The following is a 25,752-nucleotide window of genomic DNA, read 5'->3' on the forward strand; positions in this document are numbered from 1 at the left end:
TTTAACCCCAGGGAGGGTCTGACCAGCCACCAGCCAGAGGGTCTCCAGATCAGCAGCAGCTGTGGCAGTTTCCACAATTATCAACACATAGATGCGAAGGACAAAGTGAGAGGTCAGTGCATTCTGGACTTTGGGACCCAGTAAGTGGGAGCGTGTTGGCTTTTGCCCCCAGGGCAAGAAGCGGCTGAGCCGTCTGACACAGCCAGCCAGCACCACATGGCAGCTTCAGCTCCTGGCCTGCAGAATATAGGGGGACCAAGCGACCAGTCTGAGGGGTAATCACTCTTGCTTTAACCTGCTTGGATCTGGATTGCAGTCTAGGGTGGAGGCCCTGGGGTGTGTCTCCAGAGCATGTGGAGGCCTCAGAGAGGGCACCCATCTAATACCTCCAGCAGCTGAGAAAAACTCAGTGTTTGGTACGAAGCTCCCCTGTCTGATGGCAGAGTCCTACTGTGGCAAAAAGCCCAGGGGTCAAGTGACTGAGGGGTGACATGACCAGGAAAAGGAAACAAAGCAGACAGAAGATTCCAACATTAGACTCCTATTTTGGGGACAAAAAGGATCAACGCATGGAACAGGAGGAAGACAGTGAAGTCAGAACTCCTGCACCAAAAGCTTCAAAGGAAAACACGAGCTAGTTACAGGCCATAGAGGACCTTAAGAAGCAGATAAGAAAAGTGGAGGAAAAAATGGGGAGAGAAATGAGAACAATGCAAGAAAATTATGAAATGAGAGTCAACAGCCTGACTGAGGAAAATCATACCTTAAAAAATAGACTAACTCAATTGGCAAAAGAGGCTCAAAAAGGCAATGAGGAGAGGAATGCCTTAAAAAGCCAAATTTGCCAGATGGAAAAAAAATCTCAAAAGCTCAATGAGGAGAATCATTGCTTCAGAATTAGATTGGAGCAAATGGAAGCTAATGATTTTATGAGAAATCAAGATGCTGTTAAACAGATCCAAACAAATGAAACAATAGAAGGCAATGTGAAATATCTCATTGGAAAAACCACTGACCTGGAAAATAGATCCAGGAGAGATCATTTAAAAATTATTGGACTACCTGAAAGCCATGATCAAAGTAAGAACCTAGAAAGCATCCTCCAGGAAGTTCTCAAAGAAAACTGCCCTGATGTTTTAGAACCAGAGGGCAAAATAGAGGTTGAAAGAATTCACTGATCGCCTCCTGAAAAAGATCCCAAAAAGAAAACTCCTAGGAATATTATAGCCAGGTTCCGGTATTCCCAGATTAAGGAGAAAATATTACAAGCAGTCAGGAAGAAACAATTTGAATATTGTGGAAACACAATCAGGATAACCCAGGATCTGGCAGCTTCTACAGTGAGGGATCAAAGGGCTTGGAATATGATATTCTGGAGCTGGGATTAAAACCAAGAATCACTTACCCAGCAAAACTGAATATCATGTTTCAGGGGAAAATGTGGTCATTCAGTGTAATAGAGGACTTTCAAGCATTCTTGATAAAAAAAAACAGAGTTGAATAGAAAATTTGACATTCAGATATAAGAAGCAAGAGAAGCATGAGAAGGTAAACAGGGAAAAGAAATCATAAAAAACTTATCAAAGTTGAACTATTAACATTCCTACATGGAAAAACAATCATTGTAACTGATGAAACTTTTCTCAGTATGAAAATAGTTGAAGGGAATAGAAATATATATATATATATATATGTATATATATATATATGTATATATATAATATATGTATATATATGTATATATGTGAGGGTATATGGGCATATGAATACATATGTGAATGTGTGTATATATGTTTACAGGTATACATAGATAGAGGGCACAGGACCAATTTAACAGGAAGGGATGATACTTAAAAGATGAAATTAAGAGGTGATAGAGGAATATAATGAGAGGAGATGGGGAGAGACAGAATGGGGTAAACTATCTCATACAGAAGAGGCAAGGGAAAATGGTTACAATGGAGGGGAAGAATAGGAAGGCAAAAGGGAATGGGTCAACTTTATTCTCATTGAATTTGGCTTGGGGAGGGAATGAAATACACACTAAATAGGGTATCTCACCCTACAGAAGAGTAGGGGGGAAGGGGATGAGAGGGGGTATGATGGAAGGGAGGGCTGGGGAGAGAGGGAAGTTGGAAGCACCCACTTTTGAAAAGGGATGGGATCAAAGTAGAGAATAGAACAAGTGGGAGGTGGGATAGGAGGGAGGGAAATATAGTCAGCCTTTTACAATATATCTATTATGTTATTGTTTTGCATTAGCTACACATGTACAACCTATACTGAACTGCTTATCTTCCCAGTAAGGGTGGGTGAAAAGGGAGGAAGGGAATGAATCTGGAATTCAAAGTTTTAAAATCAAATGTTTAAATATATTTATATACTATTATTAAAAGAATTAAAAAATTAAAAAAATAAAACAGATAAAAATAAGGAAAGAAAAAGAAACATGTTATAAACTTGAATATAAAAACTTAAATGCAAAAAAAAAGAAATGACAAATTAATATAAAGAAGGACAGGGAAAGAGCCAGAGAGGGGAATAAGCACTGATTGACTACCTACTATGTGCTAGGAACGATGCTAAGCACTGTACAGGTATTATCTCAATTGATCTTTACAACAACTCCGTGAGGCAGGTGCTATTATTGTCCCTGTTTTAGGATAGAGGAAACTGTGACAGACAGAAGGTAAGTGACTTGAGGGTCACACAACTAATAAATGTCCCAGGTCAAATTTGAATTCAGGTCTTTCTGACTCCAGGCCCCATACTCTATCCACGGGGCCACCTCAGCTGCCTCTGAAGCACAGGAAGATGTAAATGAACTGATAAGAACTGAAATCAGCAGAACCAGAAAAACAATATGTACAATTGACTGCAATAACATAAGAACAACAACAAAAAAATAACAAAACAATGGAACCAGAATGCTTCTTTGCAGAAGAGGGGAATGGTGAGAATGGAATACTTACTGTACATGTGACATCAGACATTTTCTTTATGTTGGTTAGTTTTGTGGAACTTTTTTTCTTCATCTTTAAAAATTAAAATTATTATATTTCTTTATTATAAAAGATAGCTTTGTGATATTATGTAGCAGCAAGCACCACAGCGTCCCCAGGGTGGCTGCCAACATAGATCTGCTTTGTTAAAGGAAAGCAACTCAAAATGGGTTAACAAGCTTACTTTAATCAGTCAAATATGTATCATTTATCTAGTTCAGGGGGAAAAGGTCAGCACCCTGAACTTCAGAGTATACAGACAGAATTATCAAGACAGAGAAACAGATCAAGTAGACAGGTTTCCAAACTGTCCAACCATTACATCCATACCAAATCAACATCTGGGTTTTTCAAAGCTGGGGGGCTCTCAACAACGGCTTCCCAGAGTATCATCTGATCAAATCACAGAACACTTCTCAAAGTGAGCCCCAAAGCAAAGCCTCACATCAGGGATTATATAGCCTCCTCCTGGGTCAGAAAATGTAACCACCCTCTTGACCCACTGCCCAATCACACAGTATCAAGGTGTGGGCATTCCTGAAAACCAAGCCTCCTGCCACAGACCACATTCAGCCTATTAGGAGGCAGGGTATATTTTCAAATCAAGGAAGTTTCTCAGTGTCTCTGAGGGCCTAAGGGCAGGGAAGATCTTTAAATTTGCATTTCCATTACATATTATTATCCTTGATTATAAAGCTTTCTGGGAAAGTTGGAGGAGAGATTCAATGGGAAATATAGGTGATATAAAAACCAAAGATAGCAATAAAATTATTTTAAAATAAAGTTACTTTAAGCACAACTAAGTGGCACAGAATAGAGCACTGGCCCTGGAGTCAGGAGGACCTGGGTTCAAGTCCAGTCTCAGACACTTAACACAAAAACTAGCCGTGTGATCTTGGGCGAATCACTTAACCCCAAGTGCCCTCCAAAAAAGTAAAATAAAATTACTTTCTACAAAAAAATAAAAGGAAAGGATGGATGAGATGCTCTCCGGAGTCTATTCGTCTCTACTATTCTATGATGCTACTGGACAGTAATTGATCTTCTGACCCCTAACATCAGGCTCATTCAAGACTCACCCAAGGGGTGGCTAGGTGGCGCAGTGAATAGAGCACTGGCCTTGGAGTCAGGAGGACCTGAGTTTAAATCCGGCCTCAGACACTTAACATAAAAACTAGCCATGTGACTTTGGGCAAGTCACTTAACCCCAACTGCCCTCTAAAAAAAAAAAGACTCACCCAATCCTACTAATCAACCAAAAGATACCACAAAGATATCAGGTTTAATCATTCAAAAACAATCCAAATAATCCCCATCTAAAGCACCTTCCTTATAATAACCCTGTGAAGTAGATAGTGAAAACATCACCTCTGTTTTACAGATGAAGATGTAGAGGTTCTGAGAGGTTAAGGGAATTGCTCATGAACACACAACTAGTAAGAGGAATTCAAACCCAGATCTTTGGATTCCAAGTCCAGCCCTTACTCCATTGTACTGTATTGACTATAGGTTCCATCTCTGTCCTTTCTCTGTTGTCTGTAATTCAGCTTAGGCTGAATTAGCAGCAGATATGGAACACATTGAGGGGGACTGGAGGTTCTTTGTGTGGGGTTGAGAGCCATTCAAATTACCCCTTTTTTTCTTCCCTTCTAACTCAGGAGCATCAAGGTTTGAGGAAAGACCAAGAAAAGAGATTCAGTAAAGGTAGAAGAAGGGGACAACTCTTACCTCTATCAAAGGGAAATGTAAATCTGGGGCCAGGAATAGCCTGGAAAGTAGAGGGGAGTCATCAATGATAGAAAAGGTCACTGGAGAATGAAAGGGAAGGCAAGAGCTTTGTTGTGGGGGGCCTCCCACAGGGACCCTGCTATCCCAGCCTCAGGTGCTTGTCTCAGGCATCTGGGACCCAGAGACACATGCACTGGTTCCAGTATGACAGAGGGGGAGTTGATGTTCAGGGCCATCTCCTCACTTGGGGAAGATCAGGAAGATTAGCATCACAAGATTAAAACCAACAAAGGAAGGAGAGGGAGAATACGAATTTAACAGTTGATTGACAGATTATATTTATTCAGTGACTACTAAATGCTAAAAAGGAAGGAAGGAAGGAAGGAAGGAAGAAAGAAAGAAAGAAAAAGAAAGGAAGGAAGGTAGGAAGGAAGGAAGGAAGGAAGGAAGGAAGGAAGGAAGGAAGGAAGGAAGGAAGGAAGGAAGGAAGGAAGGGAAAAAGAAAAAGAAAGAAGGAAGGGAGGAAGGAAAGGAGGTAAAGAGGGAGGGAGGGAAGGAGGGAGGGAGGAAGAGGGGAGGGGGAATGGCAGGGGAACAGTCCCTGGTCTTAAGGACCTTACATTCTAACTTCTAAAACCATAAAAAGATCCCTTTATGTCTCTCTTTGCTACTCCATCATGACAACATTATTATAATTATCATTTGCAACAGCAGCTGCAGTTTGTGATAGAGTAGAAAAAAAATTAAGACACCTGTGTTTTACTCCTGGCTTTGCTATCCACCTGTTACATGGCCTTGGGCAAGTCTCATCTTCTCTGGGCCCAACTTTCCTCCTTCATAAAGCAAAGACGTTTATAAGATTCCTTCTAATTCTGCTGTCATTATGGTGTGTTGTAGTGGAGAGAGTCAAGAGTGAGGCTTAAATTGTGGTTCAGATGCTTACTTACTGGCTGGGTGATATTAGGTTAGTGATTTGACTTTTTCGAGTCTCAGTGTCCACATTTGTAAAATGAGGGTATCCATGCATTCTAACAAATATATGGGTATATTTTATTTTGACACAACAGATGATTTCCAGTGAATGATGGCTTTGATATTTTTACTACCTACTTTATGGGGTTGTGGTAAAGAAATAACTTTGCAAACCTTAAAATGATGTTTAGCGATGTTATTATTGCTATGATCCCTGGTTCCAGAAACAATTCTAACCCTTCCCCAACCCCACCCCACCCCCATCTCCAAATTTGGGGGAGGGAAGAAGCAAGAAAGAGTATCTTGCCTGGGGACACAACCTGGCTGTTCATCAAGCCTTATAACAATTCCTGCCACAAGGCTGAGTAGAGCATAGGTGTGGGAAGGGGGGGCCACTAGCTCACCCATGGTTGCTATGGCTCCCCATCCCGGATTTGCCCATATCTCCTAATGGAGCAAGAGAGCGGGAGGGAGGGAGAGAGGGAGACAGAGGGGAGTGGAGGAGGGAGGGGGGAGAGACAGAGAGAGAGAATTCCAGACTATTCCCCTCCCATCTCTCTTCCCTTCCATCTCATCTGTGTCTATCTCTGTTTAGAGCAGATGTTGGGATAGAAGGGTAGGCTGAATTGGGGGGGGGGGGGAACATAGCAATAATAACATCGGTATCTAGGTTGGGGGGGGGTGCTTGAAGAGCGAGAAGGGGCAGGGCCCTTTTGCCTACATCCAGAAGCTAGCCTGTGACGTTGGTTAAAGAGAAAGGAAAAACAGCTGAGATAGAGCCTGAAACAGAGATAGAGAGACAGGGAGAGCAAGAGAGAAAGGCACATTTTCAGCTCGCATGAAGACAATAATCTCTCTAGGTTGGAGCCAGCCTCTTCCCAGAGTTTCCTGAACTGTTCACCTCCTCAGGTGACCTGGATACTGAAGTCTCTCAGAGGTTGGACAATCCATTGCAGTTGGCATGAGGGTAAGCATCAGGGCACAGGTGATGGCCCCTGGCATTTGGGGGCTACTGAGCTGGTGTTTCTTCTGTGACTGGGCCCTGGGTGGTCCCCGAGACCCTCGATCTCTACCCCTCCTGGCTTCCCAAGGCAAACTAGGAGCTGTGCCCACTTGGGCACCTCCAGAAGGGGCAGAGGCAGCTTTGGCTTTCCTTTATTCTGGGGATGCCCAGAAACTGGCTGGAGCCAACTGCAGTGGACGCTATGAGGCACAAGGAGCCGGGGCCAGCCTGGGACTCCCCCAAATCCTGCAGGGAGCTGCAGGTACCTTGGCACAGGCAGCAAATTTCCTCAACATGTTGCTCCAGGCCAATGACATCCGGGAGTCCAGTGTGGAGGAGGACATAGAGTGGTACCAAGCATTGGTACGAAGTGTGGCTGAGGGTGACCCAAAGGCATACCGGGCATCACTGACTTTCAATCCAGCCCCTGGTGCTACCTTGCCTCAGCTGGTACTTCGAGCCACCAGGACAGGAGAGGAGACACTCTTGCAGGATTTGTCAATGTCCAGAGTCCAGGAAGCAAGGCCAGCTGGTGTTGGGGTCACCATGGGCCTAAGAAAGCGGGTACTAAGCAATGACCTGGGCAGCCTGGACAGCCCCAAATGGCCACGGGGGGATGGGTATGTAGGTGACACAAGTCATGTTCGCCTCTCACCCCCTTTTCTGGAGTGTCAAGGGGGTCGACTCCGACCTGGCTGGTTAATTGAGCTTTCAACCACCTTCTATGGGCTCAAACCCGATCTCAGTCCAGAGGTCAGGTGAGTATGTTTTCACTTGTGCATTTGTGTGTAAGTAAATAACATGTGTGCACATATGTATATATGCATGTGTGCTGTTTCTATAAGTACTGTGTATACATGTATGTAAATGTATACATATATGGATTGCATACTGGTATGTGTATGTAAATGCTTTGGAATCTCTGTGTGGGTGTAGATATAGGAATATAGGACACATTTTATGTATATGTATAACTTATCTACCTACTCATGCTGGACTACATATTTGTATAACAACTGACAAATATTTATGTGCATATGTATTCATGCCTGGATTTTTACACGAATGTAGCACAGGTTTGGTTGCAGGCATGTACAAGTATGTACAGTTGTTCATATGTTCACGTGTATGTAAGTGTATATATACAGATGTGTGTCCACTTATCTTTGGTGTAGATATGTGTGCAATCAGGTGAGCATTTTTCTGTTGTGTGGAAGATGAGAGAAAAGGAGAAAAATAGTGACCACATATAATCCTAACTTCCAAGTTACATGGGGAGCTAGTGCAGAGGTTGTCTCTTGACCACTAGAACTCTGAAAGAGGACTTTCCCTAGGTGAATCAAGTTTTAGGAGGCCCATCCTTTCTAGAAGCTGCCTCAGTTTCCAAGTCCTTTTGGACTTTTTCCAGTATCTCAGGTGTACAGTGCCCATTGACCAGGAAGATGATCAGATCTGCTCTGCCTTTACCAATGGAGCACGGATACCCTTTAACAACTGACCTGCCCTATCCTCCCCCAGCTCTGTCACAATTTATGAGAAAGATCCACCAAGTCAAGCAGGGAACCTGGAACACCTGAGCACTCAAACAGCTGCTGGACAAGCAAGGCAAAGGCAAAGATTTCATGATCACAGCCTTGGACAGGGCAGGGAGGTTGTCCCAGGTGTTCATTTCATTTCTGGTTGTTGGCTCCCCTACTTTGCTCCCCCCAAGCAAGATGCTTCTCCACCTAACAGGCATCCAACTCATCTGTTCTCAGCCTTCTCCTATTTGCCCAGAGCAAGGAAGAAGAGTGTGAACAGTACAGGGAATGTAATGTCGCCTGCACGCGCATGTGTGTGTATGTGTGTGTGTGTGTGTGTGCATGGATGGTTGAATAAATGTGTAAATCCTTTCCTGATAGAATCCTAGCCCTCCAGACTGAGCCCCTGCCATTGGTGGTGCCCAACTCCTCCAGTCTCAGACTCTTCCTTTCCCCTAGACATGAACTGGGAAGAGGAACTTACAGCTCAGTTCTATCTGTCCCAGTCAAAATTCCCCTTCCATCCCCAAACTCATCAAAGAGCCATCAAAGCAGTAGAAAAGTTCAGGGAGGGGTGGGGGTAGGGGGTATGGAGCATCATGGGAGAGAGCTATGTCCCTGCTAGGGAAGAAGCTCTCCCACAGAAACATGGCCAGGAGGAAGGTGTCCCATTCCCCACCCTTTCTGCTTCAGGGGGTTGGTGCAGATGGATGTGGACCTTCAGAGTGTGGACATCAATCAATGTGCCAGTGGCCCTGGCTGGTTTTCCAATACACACCAGTGTGACCTCAATAGCACCCAGGTATGGACTGATTGAGGTTGGGGTGGGTGGATGTGGGGTAGTGGACTCCTGGTCTCAGGATTTCAGTTCATGTCCCATTTCCTTTTCCTGTCACCTACACCACCAGAAGTAGCAGAAACAAATCTCAACTCCCACAGTTTGAACTGAGACCATAGTGATGACTCCAGAGTGCCCATTTATGCTCTGTCCCCAACTATTTTCCCTAAAGCTGCCAATATGCCAGTGCATACTTCCTCTCCATACTTCAGGGTCTGTTCCTTACCAGGGACACTTCCTGGTGACTGGGGGACAGAAAATAGACTATAGAGAGAGAGCCACAGAAAAAGGGATAGAAGAACAGATCGGCAACTACCAACATCAACACTGAGGCATTATAAGTGATGGAGTGGAGCTAAGAAGAGGTGATGGTTGAATCTAAAGAATCACCTCAGGAATTCCAAAGACCTACCTCACTCATATTTATTATGAATGAACACGATATAGAGGAAGAGTGTTGATTACATGAAGGTATGGATTGTCTTCATATCCTTTGCATTCAGAATAGTTTCCAGAACATAGTAGGCACTTAATAAATGCTTGTTGATTAATTGATTTGGAGTCAGGAGACCTGGGCTCAAATCCCAGCTCTGCTGTTTCCTGTCTTTATGACCCTCAGGCCAACTGCTTAATCCCTTTGGGCCTCAATTTCCTCATCTGTGAAATGTGGGGTTTAGACTAAGGTTTCTCCCAGTTCAAAATCTATGATCCCTGATTCTAGGAAATCTCATATCTGCCTTGGACAGAAGTCAACCCAAGGCCTTCATTCCAATAGAGATGTCTCTAAAATGCAATAGAGATGAGGGTATGTAACCATATACAGAGTGTCTCCCCAAAAGTGAGTGTCCCAAAATATATGTACACAATTTATTTTCTGAAAAAGCAAAAATATTACAGAATTATGAGCTAACTGGAGTGTGTATACATTTGGTGGAGACATCTGGAATTACCCTTCCTTTACAAAGATGATCTGACTCATTGGTCAAGTATGTGATTCAAGTGGTTTCTTCAGGAAAAGGGATGGGCTGATTCTAAATCATTCATATCTGGAGGACATCTGTAATCTCCAATGTTTGAGACAACTGAATAAATCTCCTCAGGAATAGACAACAGCTAAATTCTATGAAAAGCAAGGGGCTAAGACAGGGACATAGTTTTTACTATGATCTCGATTTCTTTATCATTGCTCTATCCCATTGAGTCAATGAGAGTACAATGTCTCTCCCATCCTCCTTTTCTCTTCTTCTCCCCTATCATTTATTTTTCTTTTGCAATAATGTCAGAGCTTGGGCAAAGACTCTCCCTAGTTCTATCCTGCTAAATTACTTCACCAAATTCAATTCAAAAGATACCTATTATATGTGTGGTACTATGCTAGGATTTTAGGAAAGAACTATGAAATAAGACACGGACCTACACTCAAGTAGTTTCCAATTCAATGGAGGGAAAGACACAAGTAATGACAATATAGAATATGCAAGTGAAAAATAGAAGTCACAACAGTGTTATGAGAATATTGTTATGAAAAAGATCACTTTCTTTTGAGGAAGGAGGCTTTCATTGAGGAGATGATAGAACCAATCCTTGAGGGAAAGAAATGCTTTCAAGGCAAGGGAAAAGGTATGTTCTAGACCAGGTCAGTGTGAACAAAGCCATAGAAAAAACAGAGGGCAAGATGAGAAGGAGGAATGGTGAGTAGTCCTGTTTGACTATGACAGAAAGAAGGGGAGTAATGTAAGCTACAATTGGAAAGGTGATTTGGAGTCAGCTTACCATGTGGATGTCTGGCAGGTACCTAAAACTCAAAATACCCCAGACTTCTCTATTTCTTCTGGTCACCCGAATTCACAAGCTCAGGACTCTTCTTTCTCCCTTAACCTACTTACTTGTCCAAATCTAATGGATGCTACTTCCACTATAGCTCTCAAATTTGTCTCCTTTTCTGGACTCATTTAACCATACACTCCCTCCTACTCCCAGTGAAGGTCCCCATTACCTTTCATTTGGGTTATCATAATACCTTCCTCATTTTTCCTCTCTGCTTTCAGTCTCCCTCCTCTAATCCATCTCCTACACAACTGCCAAAATAATCTTCCTAAAGTATAGCTCTGAGCATGTCACTCCCCTCCTCAAAAATCTTCAGTGGCTTCCTAATACCTTTAGGATGAAATAGAAACTTTTCAACCTGGTATTTAAAGACCCTTAAAAATTGCCTCCAGTATACCTTTCCATGTATATAATATATAAACAAATAATAAATGTAAGATAATATAATAATATATATTAATAATAAATGCAAGAGGAAGAGGGTATTAACCACACTGGCAATCAGGAAAGTCTTCCCTTAGGAAGTGGCAAATGAATTGACTGTAGAAGGGAGCTGAAAAGTCTAAGAGCTGGAAGTGAAGAGGAAAGACATTGAAGCCACAGAGGAACAGGCTATACAAAGATATAGTGGTAGGAGGGTGCTAGATTAATAATTATTAGCTAAGGGGATGGCTAGGTGGCACAGTAAATAGAGCACTGGTCCTGGAGTCAGGAGGACCTGAGCTCAAATCTGGCCTCAGACACTTAATAGCTGTGTGACCTTGGGTAAGTCACTTAACCCCAATTGCCCTGTATTCCCCCCTCAAAAAAAAAGCTAAAAAATAATAATTATTATTATTAGCTAACATTATAATAGTTAACAGTTCCTTAAGGTTCACAAAACATTTAACATGTATTCTCTTATTTGATCCTTGTAATAGTCTTCGGAGGTAAGTACTATTATTACCCCTATTTTACAGATGAAGAAACTGAGGCACAAAGAGGTTAAGTAACTTAACTAGTGTCACATGGCTAGTAAGGTTTTTCAGCAGGATTCGAATTTAGGTTTTCCTGACTCCATGTCTGAGGTTCTATCTACCATGATACATTATCATTATCGTCACCATTATATTATTATGATAAAAATCATTATATCATTATAATAATAAAATCTATGCTTAAGCCAAATGTCCTACTTAACTGTTCTCTGAACTTGCATTGTCCCATTGCTGGCCGTGCACAAGTTGTTTCCTTATATCTAGAATATACTCCATTCTCCTTCCACCTCCTAGAAGTCTTAGCTTCCTTCAAGGCTCATTTGCCAGTCACCATGGGAAGCCTTCCCTAATCCCCTGGTTGTCAGTGTTTACTTCCTATTCACATGGTCTCATATTTATTATCTTATTATATGTTTTATCACCTAGTAGAAAATTCTAAATGCCTTCTATGCAGCCAGGTGAGGACATTTCCTCATTCATGTACTCATAATTCCTGTCCAGCCACCCAAACCTACACTTTCAACTCCTTTTGAGGGCAGGGACAATTAAAAAAAAAATTCCAGTGCCTTACACATAGTAGACCCTCAATAAGCATTTACTGAATTGAATTGGACAGGGATAAACTAGTGACAGGAAGAAGGCAGAAGATTATTTCTATAGCTTAGGAAAAAAAAACCCAAAATGATGAGTCTGAACTAGGGCAGAGTGAGTATAGAGAGATGATCGTGTGATAATAGAATAGACAGGACTTGGCAATGGAACACCTATAGGAGGTGAGAAAGAGGGAAGAGTCAAAGATGAACAAGGGTTAGAGCCTTTGTACCTATGCATGGTCATCAAAAGAAATAGAGAAATCAGAGAGAGAGACAGTTAAGCATTTTGAGGAAGGAGAGGTGTAACACCAAGCACAAGCAACTTCCAGGTTCAGATTACAAGCATAGGAAACTCCATTTATTCAGTGAGAGATTAAGGCAAAAGATTCACAGAAAATCAAAATACAACATTCACCATGTGTAACTCAATAATTTAGTAAGTCCTCAATTCAGTCACAAAGTACTAAGGTCCAAGTACTCCACCCCTGGAAAATACATTCATGTAGTCAATCACAGTCTTCTCTCTATTCAACTGGAGATTAGTTTCCATAAACTAATCATAAACAAAGTACATTCATTTGGTCAGTCACAAAGTATAAAAGTCAAAAGTTTTCCATCCCTGGATCACAACTGAATTACAATACCATCCATCACCACCAATCACCCTCTCAAAGGGGAAGTGGAGAGCACAAAGGCCATCTATCCCTAAGCCACAACAAAGTTAAGATATCATCACAGCATTCGATACCCAAAGGAGAGGTCTTTTCTTCATCCTGACCCAAGACAAGTTCTCAGCAATCCCTTTTCCTGGGAAGACAAAGTTTAACAAAGCCACAACATACATTGCCAGGGTCCTCATGAATTCACTCTGCCTGCAGAACAGTCTCAGGACCCCTGAAAACATCAGCAAGATCCTTCTCCAGGATTTCTGTAAACATACAACAATAAAATCCTCCTTCAGGGCTTCTGAACCAACAGCAAGGTTCCGGGACCTCTGCAACAACAGCACTGTCCTTTAGCAGCAGACAAATCTGGCAAAATAACATCAAAACAGACAGAAAAAAATACTGGCACCACAGTCATGCCTTCTCAGGTCTGGACAGCTCCAGGTGGCAGCTCTGAAAAGTCCTGGGCAGCTCCAACTGGCCCTTAGCACTCCAGGTGGCTTCAGGTCTTCATCTGGCAATCCTATTCCTGTCTTCCTATCTCTGCCCCTCTCTCTCTCTCCCCCCCCCCCTCCATGATGCTGCTCCCAAAAGTTATTCTGGCCTCTCTCTGCTTGGACCTCTCTATCCAGAGCACCAGCTCCTCCCACTTCAGCCCCCTCTCTTCACAGTCAACAAGTCTATCCCCACAAGTGGGATTTACAAGCTCTGGGTTTTTATACTTTAATTGAAAACCAAGCCAATACAAGGGGATCTTTAAATTCCATTACCATTACAAGAGGTCAACAAACATTTATTCCTTGACTTTTGTGAGGTGGAGAATGAGGTAGAAACTGAGGGTAAAGCTCTGGGCAGAGGTTGGAGATCAGGATTTAGATTTGGAGATAACTTTAATCATCTATCAAATTTGATCTTATTCCTTCCTTATCTTGAACAGACTGAGATATGGAAAAATAAAAGTCTGGCTTTGGCCTCCCACTCTCCTGGCATCACTTCTGATGGGGTGTGCAGTCTCTCACTGAAGCCATATAGCCCCCCAAAAGAGGAAGATATTTACCCCTTAGGGTCCTTTTCCACCACCAGAATGCCAAGGGCATTGGATTTCTGGGGGAGAGAACAAAAGGGACCCAATAAAACAAGAGATAGGCTTCCTTTATAAGGAGCCCCTGATTCCTAACCTTCAGGTCACAGGCAGGGACAGAAGGGATATAAGGGAGGAGAGGGGAAATATGACTGGGCAAAAAAGGATTTCCTATTTTTTGGAAGGAGCTGGATCTTCATGGTATTCCTGTGTGTGGGGAGGGGGGGTGGGGATGGGGGTAGGGGGGGTGTTACCTAGAGACAAAAAGACTCAACTTGGAAATTTCCACTTCCCATACCAATGCAGTTCTTTACTCCCTTTGCAGTGTGTCCCCCTGGAGAGTCATGGCTTCATCCTTGGTCGCTACCTCTGCCGCTGCCGACCAGGCTTCTATGGACCCAGTCTCCCCCTAGGTAGGTACCTCAGATCTTGCCAGTGGTGTCTTTTTTCCCAGGTTGGAGGCACCTAATCTCAACCATGCTTGGGAACACTTTCCCTCCTCAGTTTTGCCGACTAATGACCATTCTGGCTTCCAAAAAGTCCCAACTAACAGCCCTGCCCCGCCCCCCCCCCTTTTATAGGAAGCCTTCTTTCTGTTAACTATTTTTTTATCCTGTGTATAGCTTGCTTTATATAGATTTGTTTCCATGTTGTCTCCTGCTTTGGAATGTAAGCTCTTTGAGGGCAAGTCTTTTACCTCTTTTTGTATCACTGGTGTTTAGCTGGTGTAGGCATTTAATAAATGTTTATTGATTGACTGAGAAAGTACTGTGGGGGAGAAAGAAGTAGAGGCTGGGAGCACATCCTGGGAGACTGAAAAAGAGGGGAAGGGCCTGAAGTTCCTGTGGGAATCAAAGTAGGGGTTGGGAAAGGGCCAAAAGGTTGAGAAGAAAGTATAGACATGGAAGGCAGGAAGTGGAACAGAGAACCGGTCTATCTTTGGAAGTCAAATCAGATATGGATCAACAGGGACCTAAAGCCTCTCACTTCTATTGTCTAAAACATCTTCATGGAGACTTTTATAAAGGGTGTCTACTTCATCACCCCATTTGACCACCACCTGCCAAAAGGAAGGGAAAATAGGGTGGCCCCATGATAGTGGGGAAAGGGAGGTATTGGTAGGATGTTAAGTAGGAAACCTTAAGATGGGGGACTCATGGGTAGCACCTCTCCTTCACATCCTCGGAGTCTTTCTTACAGGAGAAGGTGAGAGCAATGCAGAGCCCATGGGACAGTACAGGGCTCTCCAAGGCAGTTCCAGTCAATTGCTTCGGTGCCATCCATGCCCAGAAGGCTGTGCCAGCTGTGTGGATGCCACACCGTGCCTGGTGGAGGAGGCACAGGTGCTCAGAGCAGCTGTGTTGGTTTGCCAAGCCTGCTGTATGTTGGCCGTCTTTCTCAGCATGCTGATTTCCTACCACTGCCGCAGGAGCAAGGCAAGCTGAGTTCTTCCTGATCAATTCCCCTTTTCCAGCATCATAATCCCAACAAGGCACATTTTCTCTAGGCCCCCCTAGCAGTGAGCTGTGCTGTTTGAATGGGCCCATGCCCAGATGAGATCATTGTTGTTCAATCTGGCAAGAGTAGGGAGTTAGGGTCCAGGCTACCACTGCTGTGAGTTGGTGGGGCTAGGATTGGAAGTGGGAAAAATGGAATTGTGGGGAGAGGTCTGCTGATGACTAAGGATGGGCCAGAGGTATGGCTGGGAACCAAGAGTGTAGTAAGGGAAGAGTACAAGCACTAGCACCTATTATGTGCCAAGTGCTTTGCGAATATTTTATTTACAACCCTGTAATTGTGCAATTATTATCCCCATTTTATACAGTCAAGAAAACTGAGACAGGCATCAGTTAAGTGTTTGCCCAGGGTCACACAGGAGCAGGACTTAAAATCAGGTCTTCCTAACTTTAGGCTTAGAGCTAAAACTACTTCATCACCTCACTCAGGTTAATGACCGGGGTAGAGCCATGGGTGGGGTATGGAGTGAGGTAGCCTGAGGATATTTAGGTAGGGAGATACCACTGGTTGAATTAAAACTGAGAGCCCTAATCCATCCCCACCCAGTGCCATGCCTGCTCACAGAAACCTTCCTTTTCTCTGGGGCTTGCAGACTATCCGAGCATCTGGGGTCATGTTACTGGAGACCATCCTCTTTGGATCTCTGTTGCTCTACTTCCCTGTGAGTTTATGGCCAGGGTCTGGGTACCCTAGCCCCTAGGTTCTTTCTTCACTTCCCCCTGCCCACTTAGGTATTCATATCTTTTTCCAACTGTCTTTAGGACTTCCAACCTCCTTAGGACTCTGTATCTCCCTGTGTTCCCTTTCCTAACCAACCTCCCTCTCTCTAAGCATCTAGAAACTATCATGGGGGGGGGGGTACCCCATACTCTGTTTCCCTTAGACTGCTCCAAACTGTGAAGGGATAGAACTGCCATGGGTGGGGTAAAGAGAACCCCCCCCCAAAAAAAAAACAAAAAACAAAACTAGAGGTTAACCATAGCTGTTACAGATCCTGACTCTCCATCCTGTCTGCCTCAGGTCTTTATCCTCTACTTCAAGCCAAGCATATTTCGATGCATAGTTCTTCGGTGGGTGCGGCTGCTTGGCTTTGTCATTGTCTATGGTACCATCACCCTCAAGCTATACAGGTAGTGCCTGAGGGCAAAAACCATCTCAACTCCAGCTCTCCCAACCTACTCTTCTGGTACCTATATTCATCAGAAAGCACAAGCCAGGTCCCAACCCATATTTCTTTCACTGTAAAGCATTTCTCAGTGTTGACCCCAGAACTATCATCTTGCTTTTTCTGATTCCATCACCACACTTTGTCACTACATAATCCACTCCATGGTTCTCAAGTCCCTTCCCGTCTCCATATAAGCCACCCAGTTACATTCTCAACCCTGTCCCCATCACTACACAGCTTCACCTTACATCCTCAAGCCCCTCCCCATTATTCTATAATCTACCCCTTTGCCCTCAGGCCTCTCCCAACACTCTTCCTTTCCCTACAGAGTATTACAGCTATTCCTGTCTAGAACAGCCCAACGGGGGCCTCACCTGAGCAGTGGCCGGCTACTGAAGCGCCTTGGGCTTCTCCTGCTCCTGGTTCTATGTTTCCTGGCAGCCTGGACAGTAGGCACTCTGGAAAAGGGGGCCCAGCATGCACCCCTGGTAATTCGTGGTCACACATCTGCTGGTCGTCACTTTTATCTCTGCCACTATGATCGCTGGGACTACATCATGGTTGTGGGTGAGATGCCCTATTCCTGTCCCCAGAAAGAACCCTTTTCCAAATCCTTTAACCTTTCCTTAGTGCCAGCCTAATCTCAGCCTTTTTTCTCCTTAATATCCCCCATCTTATCCTCCTCAGTGTCTCTCCCTAGAAGATCCCCTTTCCCGTTTCCCCATTACACACACCTCTGTACAAGGGGACTAGACACTTTGATCTTGGTTGTTGACAACTGTGTCCCAGCCTCTGACTCTTTTCCCTCCAAGCTGAGATGCTCCTCCTCTGTTGGGGAAGCTTCCTCTGTTATGCCACCCGGGCAGTGCCCTCTGCCTTTCATGAGCCACGCTACATGGGTATCGCTCTACACAATGAGCTTCTGGTCTCTGCTGCCTTCCATGCAGCCAGGTGAGGACCCTTCCTCAAATATATTTGAGGTGAGGAAATATATAGAATAACAATGATCGATACAAGAACATATAATTAAGTACTGCGCAGAGTAGTACAAACTAAATGTTGCAGTTCAAAGGGAAAGCCAAATTAGGAGGGACGGGTCATTTATTACAATCTTCTGGAGTAGTCTAGAAGGCTTCATAGACATGTTACTTAAACTAAGCCTTGAAGGAAAAGTGTTATTAAGATATGTAAAATATGGGGCACTCCCATACCCAATATGTTGCATCCCAGCTCTCAAGAATTGGAGGACAAGAAAATCAATGAAGAATGGTGGAGGGCAGAGAGGAGATAGTCTCTGTATCACGATAGCTCCCTGTTCTCACTCAATTCACAGGTTCGTCTTGGTCCCTTCCTTACACCCAGATTGGACCCTACTTCTCTTCTTCATCCACACCCACAGCACAGTCACAACGACTCTGGCTCTGCTCTTTCTCCCCAAGGTGAAGCCTCCCAGCCCGTTTACCTCCTTCCTGGCATTCTCTAATTTTTTTTTCCCCTGGGGCATTTAAGAGAATGAAGTTACTCCAACCTAAGAGTTGATATATGTGTCCTGTTGAAGCCACTAGGCTCCCACCAACCTCCTGCCTCCTGCCTCTGTCCCAGTAAACGGTAAAGATAAAATAAGGCCTAAGAAATGGAAAGGAGTAATAGCATCTGATGGAAGGAGAAAATTTCTACCCCTAATACTTAGGGGAAAAAATTTAAGAAGTCTTGAAGACCCTTCGGTCAGGTGTGATGATATTTTCAGTGGATTGGTAGGATCTGAAAAAATATATCAGTAAGGTTGTTCCTAATGAAGAGACAGCTCTTATGAAGCTCTATATAAGGAGAACCTGGTATTAGAGTCCCAATTCAAACCTATAACTTGATCCTTCTTGGAGTCATCTGAAGATCAAAGGAAAATGGGGCAAAGGGCAGAGCAAAGGGAACATATAGGTGGAGGTGAGACACTAGAACAGGGAAGAAGGGAAGTCTGGAGGGAAGGAAACCTTTTTTCTGTTCTATCAACTACAGTTCCTGAATCCAGGGGTCCCTCCCCGGGAGGAGATCGCAGCTGAGGTCTATGAGGATGAGCTGGACCTGCAAAGATCAGGCTCCTGCCTCAACAGCAGCATTGCTTCTGCATGGAGTGAATGCAGCCTTGATCCTGGAGACATTCGGGTGGGTGCTGCTCTCCTCATCTCCTTTTGATGTCAGCTATTCATAACTGGTTAGAGTAAGCCAGCAGTCACCCCAGTTCCCTTTCCCTGCTGCTCTTCACCCAAATACCTTTTCCCTCCACACTTGTCCTGGTCTTCTGATTTCATCTCAACACTAAGTCATTTGCTAGTCTTCCCCCCAACACCCCCAGCAAAAGTACCAACCATGTATGTCTCACAGTGAAGTTAAGTCTGGCCATTGGGTGATTCCTCCATCACTCCCTCCTATACCCAATGGCAAGTTCTCTTTGAGGTCTCACTTCTATCCTTTCTATGACTATACTAGCTCACTTAAACCAGTTCCTTTGCTCAAAGAGCACAGGTCATTATTATTGAAGTTAGGATGTCATTAAAATGAGGACCATTTGATAGCAATATAAGACTCCATTAAATCTTGTTCAAAGTACTTTCACATCTATTATGCCATTCTCACAAACAGGTAATTCCCTAAGGCAGGCTGCCAATCTGCAATGAAATCACCCTGACCCCCAACTTACCCAAGAAGGGCAGCTGTTATTCTTTTTAAAGGGGGGGGGGGAATTGAGACCTAGGAGTAAACTGCCTGAGGCTACAGTCATTGGCAGTAGACCTGGGGCTAAGACTCAGCTTTCCAGACTCCTGGGTCAAAAGCTCCTTTTACTATGTCACACAGCTGGTGAGTGATGATAGTATGAGCTGAGTCCAGGTCTAGATGGACCTACTGTCAAATAGCTATGAGAAGCTAGTGGGGGTTAGCCAGGAAAGACTTTATGGAAGAAATTTCAAGCAAAATTTGGAAGAGGACATGGCTTAGTGGAAGGAAGATTTTGCCATTTAAGAGCCTATATGAAGGCAGGTGCTGAATGGAGTTCTGATTTAGAGAGAGGAGAAAAGGGACAAGGGCATACCTGTGTGTTATATTTCATCTTTAGCTAAATTATTCTACCTATTTATACAGGATGAATTAAAGAAGCTCTATGCCCAGCTGGAGGTTCACAAAACCAAGAAGATGGCAGTAAATAACCCACACCTGCCCAAGAAGAGAGGCAGCTCCCGTCGGGGATTGGGCCACTCTTTTATGAGGTGCCTGGCCGAGTTCCCTGAGGCTGTGGCCCGTAGGGACCCTAGCTCCCCAGGTCGAGGCAGCTTTCCTCGTTCTTCTCGGCGGCGTCTCCTCAGTTCTGGGGTCCAGACACCTGAGAGACCACCACCAACTCTGCGCAAATCTCACAGTACCTATGACCACCGAAGGGAGCAGGACCCACCACTCCTTGATTCTCTTCTACGGAGGAAGCTGGCAAAGAAGGCTTCAAGGGGAGGAAGCCGTGACTCCATGGAAGTGCCTCCTCCGCTGGGCTTCAGGTCAGCCAGTGCTCACAACCTGGCAGTGGGAGAGAGGATACCCCGGGCACAACCTCCTTCTCTGCAGAAATCACTCAGTGTAGTAGCTGGCTCTAGGGAGAAGGCACTGCTCTTGGCCAGCCAAGCCTACTTGGAAGAGAGCTATAGGCTGGCACTAGAGCGGGAGGAAAGGCGAAAAGCAGGGGCAGGGAGCCCAGCGAGGAGGCCATCAGCCAGGCGACTAGAGAGAGCTCGAGGAGATTCCTTGTCACCTCCTCCATCACCTGCCAAGAGCAGCAGTGTTGACAGTTCCCATGCCTCTGGGAAGCTTCATGAGACATGGGGAAGATGGCCACCACCTTCCCCTATTAAGCATCAGATCTCCACGCCCATCCTGGCTTTAGGTGGGGCATGTTTAGGAGATTCACAGACACTATCCCCGACATCAACTTTGGCTCCAGCTCCAGCCCCTGCCCTATCCCCAGTGCCAGCCCCAGCTCGAGACCCCCCCTTACTGACCTATATTTGCCCCTGGGAAAATGCTGAACTACCAGTCAAGGCAGAAAGTACGACCCAGGAGCCTGCTCCAGTGACAGGTAGAGGGGAGAGTCGTTCACCAGCCCGAGCCCGGCTCTTTAAAGCTCTCTCTGTGGCAGTGGCAGTGGAGAAGCGAGAGGCTACAGAAGGTGAAGGGGCTGGAATTGAGCATTCAGAGGAAGATGTTAATGAGACTGATGATGAAAAGCATAGGATCTTTCCCAAATCCCACAGCCTCAAGACTCCCATTCAACAGGGTTCCATGCGGAGCCTAGGACTGGCCATCAAGGCTCTAACCAAGTCCCGGAGCAGTTACAAGGAGAAAGAAAATGGGGTAGACAGTCCTGAAAGGGTAGGGAAGAGTAAGGCTTCTGAAGAGGGTACTGGGTTGGCCACTAAAACTGTGAGGGCAGGCCGGCCCAAACCTGTGAGCAAACAAGCAGCTTTGGCTACTTGTGATGATGAGGAATCGATCCAGAACCAGCAGAATACTCACACCAGTAGAATGTTGGCTGGCTATCCCCAAGAGGGGAGCAAGGAACGAGAGGGCAAGCCTAGGGGCCCTTCCCTTGGGTCTGAGAAAGCAAAGTGGAAGGGGGTTGCCACTCCAAAGCAGACTAGACAGGATCCTTTCAGCAAGAACAGAGATGTTGAGACAACTGAGGTAATGCCTGGGAGAGAAAAAGAACTAAGAGGGAGATATGAGAATCTAGTTAAAGCTTGTCCTCAGCTGCCTGACAGCACAGATAGCAGGACAGCTGAAATATGTCCGTGGGAGGCCCCTGAACTAGAAGCTGATAAACCAGACAGCCTAAAGGCAGAGGCCTTACCCTGGTACATGAGTAAAGGAACTTTTGGACAGGATCAAGAACAGAGAGCTCAAGAGGAAAAGAGGAAAACCCCTGAAAAGTCAGGACCCAAAGGAATGATGGTCACTGATCAGAAAAAGCCTGAGCAGCAGGTGCAGGACAGAGAGATAGTCTGTTCTTGGGAAAGCACAGCCCTAGGAGGCCCTGCACCCCAACCAGGTCCTCAACACACAAGCCAACCCAAAGATGGCCACCAGGGACTGGGCAGTATAGGGAGAAGAGCAGCAAAGGTATGTCTGTGGGAAGTGACTGAGGTAGATGCTGACAAACAAGACAGCACCAAGGCAGAGATCTGTCCCTGGGAGGTGAGTGATGGAACAAGAGATAAAGAAAAACTGCCACAGGAAGTAGATAGGCACTCCCTAGAAGAAAAACAGACTTTCAGGAAAGCAGTGCTCTGGAAAGATGAAAAGAAACTGGGTGAAGAATGGGAATCTCTCTGCCCATGGGAGAGTACAGATTTTAGGGGTCCCTCAGTCAGCCCAACTCAGACCCCAGTGACTTCAGAGGTCTCAGAGAGTGTGAGAAACAAGGTAGCTGATGTATGTCCATGGGAAATGGACGAGGATTTGTCTAGCAAAAAAGCTGAGGTCTGTCCCTGGGAGATGAACAAAACAGTTGGAAAAGAGACACCAGGCCAGGAGGCAGGTGGAGAACTGGTACAAGAAAGAGAAAGAGTCTCTGAAAAAGAGAGGTGTGGAGAGGCTGGAGATTCTACCTGGAAAGAAGCTGAGAAACCAGAAAGAGAGACAGCCTGTCCTTGGGAAGGCAAAGAGCCAGAGGTCCTTCCTCTACAGTCAGACCTTGCTAAAGTGCCTGGCCTTATGGGGAGTAGGACAGCAGAGATATGTCCATGGGAAACCCTTGAACCAAGTAAGACAGGGTCTGCCAAAGAGAAAATCTATCCCTCAGAGATGAGTGAAGCAGCAGAGAAAAGGGCAGTGGAACAGAATAAAGGGGAATGCCAAGAGAACAAGGGAGAATCCAAAGAATCAACTGTTATGGCTTTAAAAAAGTTAGATAAATCGACTGAGCCTCAGGAAGCAGTCTGCCCCTGGGAAATATCTTCTACAGTCAGGTCCCAGGTATCAGGTAGTATGGGGAGCAGGGCAGCTGAGGTCTGTCCATGGGAAGTGCAGACTATGTCTACTGACACTGTAGATACAGCCTGCAAGCCAACAGATGTAGGAGGAGAGAAAAATGATTTGGAGATTGAGGTAGCTGAGGATTCCCACAGGGATACAGAAAAAGAGTTCAGAAAATCAGGACTCAAAGAAACAGCTATTCCTGCTCAGGAAAAGACAGAGAGGCTAATCCCAGGCAGGGAGACAACTTGTCCCTGGGAGAACTTGGACCCAGAGGACTCCACTTCAAAAACAGGCAGTCAAGCCACTGGTCATCTCAAACCTGGTTTTCAGGTATTAAGCAGTGTGGGAGTGGGAAGAAGAACAGCTGATGTGTGTCCATGGGACGTGGAAGCAGCTTTATCCAGTGCAAAGACAGAGATCTGTCCCTGGGAGGTAAACAAAGCAACTGAGAAAAGGGAACTGGGACAGGAGGTAGATGGGGAATCCAAGGAGGACAGAGGGAAAACTCCAGAAAAGAGGAGCTCTGAAGAGCTGGGAGGTAAAACATCAAAACAAGTAGCAAAACCGAGTCAAGAGCAGGAATCCATTTGTCCTTGGGATGATAGCATGCACTCAGCTCAGGTCCCAGTGACCTTCCAGTCATCTGACAGCAAAGTAGCCGAGGTATGTCCCTGGGAAGTGGAGGAGGATGCTTCCAAGAAGAAAGCAGAGATCTGTCCCTGGGAAGTGAGTGACAAAACAACAGAGAAAGGGAGAATGGGACAGGAAACAGATGGAGAATATCCAAAGAAAGATCAGGCAACCTTTGGGAAAGGGATATCTGCAGAGACTCAACATCACCCTTCTAGAGAAGGAATCAGACTCAGTGCAGCAAGGGCATCCATCTGTCCATGGGAGGATTCAGATTCAGGATGTCTGTCTATCCAAGCAGACACTCAGGGCACTGTCAGCTCTCAAATACGTGGCAGTGTTGAGGGTAGGGTGACTCAGGTGTGTCCATGGGAAGCCACTGACCCACAAGCTGATGTGCCAGAAAGCAACATAGCAGAAATCTGTCCTTGGGAAGTGAGTGAAAGACCAACCGAGAAAGTGACAGAAAGTCAGGATCAAGGCAGAGAATCTCAAGAGGAAAAAAGAAAACCCTCTAAAAAATCAGATACCCAAGCTGTGACTATCACCACACATAAAAAACAAGGGAGACTAATCCGACAGCGAGAGACAGTCTATCTGTGGGAGAGCACAGACCTGGGGGATGCCCCCTTCCAAACAGATCCTCATGAAACTGCTGGACTCAAAGCTAGTTCCCAAATATTTGAAAGTACAGAGGGCAAGATGAGTTCAAGCAAAGCAGAGGATCCTCAACCCACTGGGAAAACAGAGATCTGCCCCTGGGAGATGAGCAAAGGGGCAGAGGGTACAGATGTAGAGTTCCAAGGACTAAAGGGAAAAACACCTAGAAAAGGGAGCTCTAAAGAGATTGGAGAACACATTTCAAAAACAGAGAAACTTAGCCAAGAGGTCTGTCCTTGGGAGAATACAGACCCAGGAGGTGGTTTCCTTCAGCCAGACAAAACCAAAGCCCCTTGCCAGGGCAATATGGAAAGCATAACAGCAGAAGTATGCCCTTGGGAAGACTTGGAACTAGGAAGAAGTAAACCAGAGGGTATCCTGGCAGAAATCTGTCCCTGGGAAGGGACAGAAGCCCTGCCTAGGAAACCTGCCCCTCAGGCATCAGAAGAAACTGAAGTAGAAATCCCCCTAACAGTTCAAGAGAAGCAATCTAGCCTTGCAGTTCCTAGACCTCTGGGTTGTCTTCTTCCAGAAAGCAAAGTTTCTATCCCTAAGGTCACCGTCAGTTCTTTTGAAGTTGATGGAGGACCCCAAAACATTCTAGAAGGTGAGCTTGAGGCTGGCCCAGTCTCAGAGACCAGTGTCCAAGAGATCAAAAGTCAACCATCTAGCCTTTCAGTCCCCAGACCTCTGGGCTTTCTTCCAGAAAGCAAAGTTTCTGTCCCTGAGGTTACTGTTAGTTCTTTTGAAGGTGATAGAGAACCCCAAAATGTTCTAGAAGGAAAACCAGAGGCTGGCCCAACTTCAGAAACCAACATTCAAGAGGTCAAAGATCAACAGCCTTCCTCTACAACAGAGGGCCAAAGAACAGCTTCCCCTGAGGGCCAAACTGGTGACTCCACTCCACCAACTGTCTCACCCAGGGACTGACTTTCTCAAATTGGCCAAGTGGGTTAAAATTCTTTTTTAGGAATAAGTGTCCTGAAGTGGGAAATGATTGTCAAAAGACAGGTTATCAATAAAACAGTTTTTTAAAAAAGAATAAATTCCATTTTCAAACCCTGGATTCTGTTCCAAGAGTTGTCAGTTGGTATCTTCCCCCTCTAAATAGGTCAAAAGCAAACTGATTTTATTTTTGTTGGAGGCAACTGGGGTTAAGTGACTTGCCCTGGGTCACATAGCTACTAAGTGTCTGAGCCTGGATTTGAATTCAGGTCCTCCTGACTTTGGAGGATAGCCCCCCTTACTGGGGCTCTATCCACTGTGCCACCTAGCTGCCCCTCAGCAAACCAGAAATTACTGTAAGTCTGACTTGAATTCTCCAGTGGTTTTGATTCTCCACCTACACACCTTTCCCACCTCAATTTTAGTCTCCTACTTACCTCTTCCTACCAAGAGGACAAACACCTCTGGAGAATTCTCCCAGTCAAGCACCTTCCGAGTTTGTCATTAGGGTCTTTGAGTTTTGATTCCTCATTTAATTTAGTGGTGTGTGGTTTGGAAAGCAGTTGGCAGTCCCTGCCTGCCCCACCTATTTTTGATAGGTCTCCCAGGTCTA

The 25,752-nt window shown here is 45.1% G+C and overlaps 1 protein-coding gene across 1 annotated transcript; it reads left to right on the top strand.

Moving 5' to 3' along the window:
- The first annotated feature begins 6,377 nt into the window (after positions 1 to 6,377).
- Positions 6,378 to 25,258, top strand: GPR179 (G protein-coupled receptor 179). Its single transcript, XM_069064286.1, has 11 exons — positions 6,378 to 7,463; positions 8,919 to 9,027; positions 14,532 to 14,619; positions 15,407 to 15,642; positions 16,317 to 16,385; positions 16,745 to 16,854; positions 17,221 to 17,459; positions 17,705 to 17,843; positions 18,226 to 18,331; positions 18,906 to 19,052; positions 20,028 to 25,258. The coding sequence occupies exons 1-11, from the start codon at positions 6,664 to 6,666 to the stop codon at positions 25,122 to 25,124; spliced, it is 7,140 nt and encodes a 2,379-aa protein (XP_068920387.1). The 5' UTR covers positions 6,378 to 6,663; the 3' UTR covers positions 25,125 to 25,258.
- Positions 25,259 to 25,752: the final 494 nt, after the last annotated feature.

This window comes from Petaurus breviceps, unplaced genomic scaffold (assembly GCF_028583685.1).
Source record: "Petaurus breviceps papuanus isolate PSGF00001 unplaced genomic scaffold, PetGlider_PUasm1.0 90630, whole genome shotgun sequence".
In the NCBI taxonomy this organism is placed as follows: domain Eukaryota; kingdom Metazoa; phylum Chordata; class Mammalia; order Diprotodontia; family Petauridae; genus Petaurus; species Petaurus breviceps.

Excerpts from the sequence above, each read along its gene's own strand:
- GPR179 (XM_069064286.1), top strand. The coding sequence starts at position 6,664 with ATGAGGGTAAGCATCAGGGCACAGGTGATGGCCCCTGGCATTTGGGGG. Across the intron at positions 7,464-8,918 it reads GATCTCAGTCCAGAGGTCAG|GGGGTTGGTGCAGATGGATG; the intron begins GTGAGTATGTTT and ends TTTCTGCTTCAG. Across the intron at positions 17,460-17,704 it reads GGACTACATCATGGTTGTGG|CTGAGATGCTCCTCCTCTGT; the intron begins GTGAGATGCCCT and ends TTTCCCTCCAAG.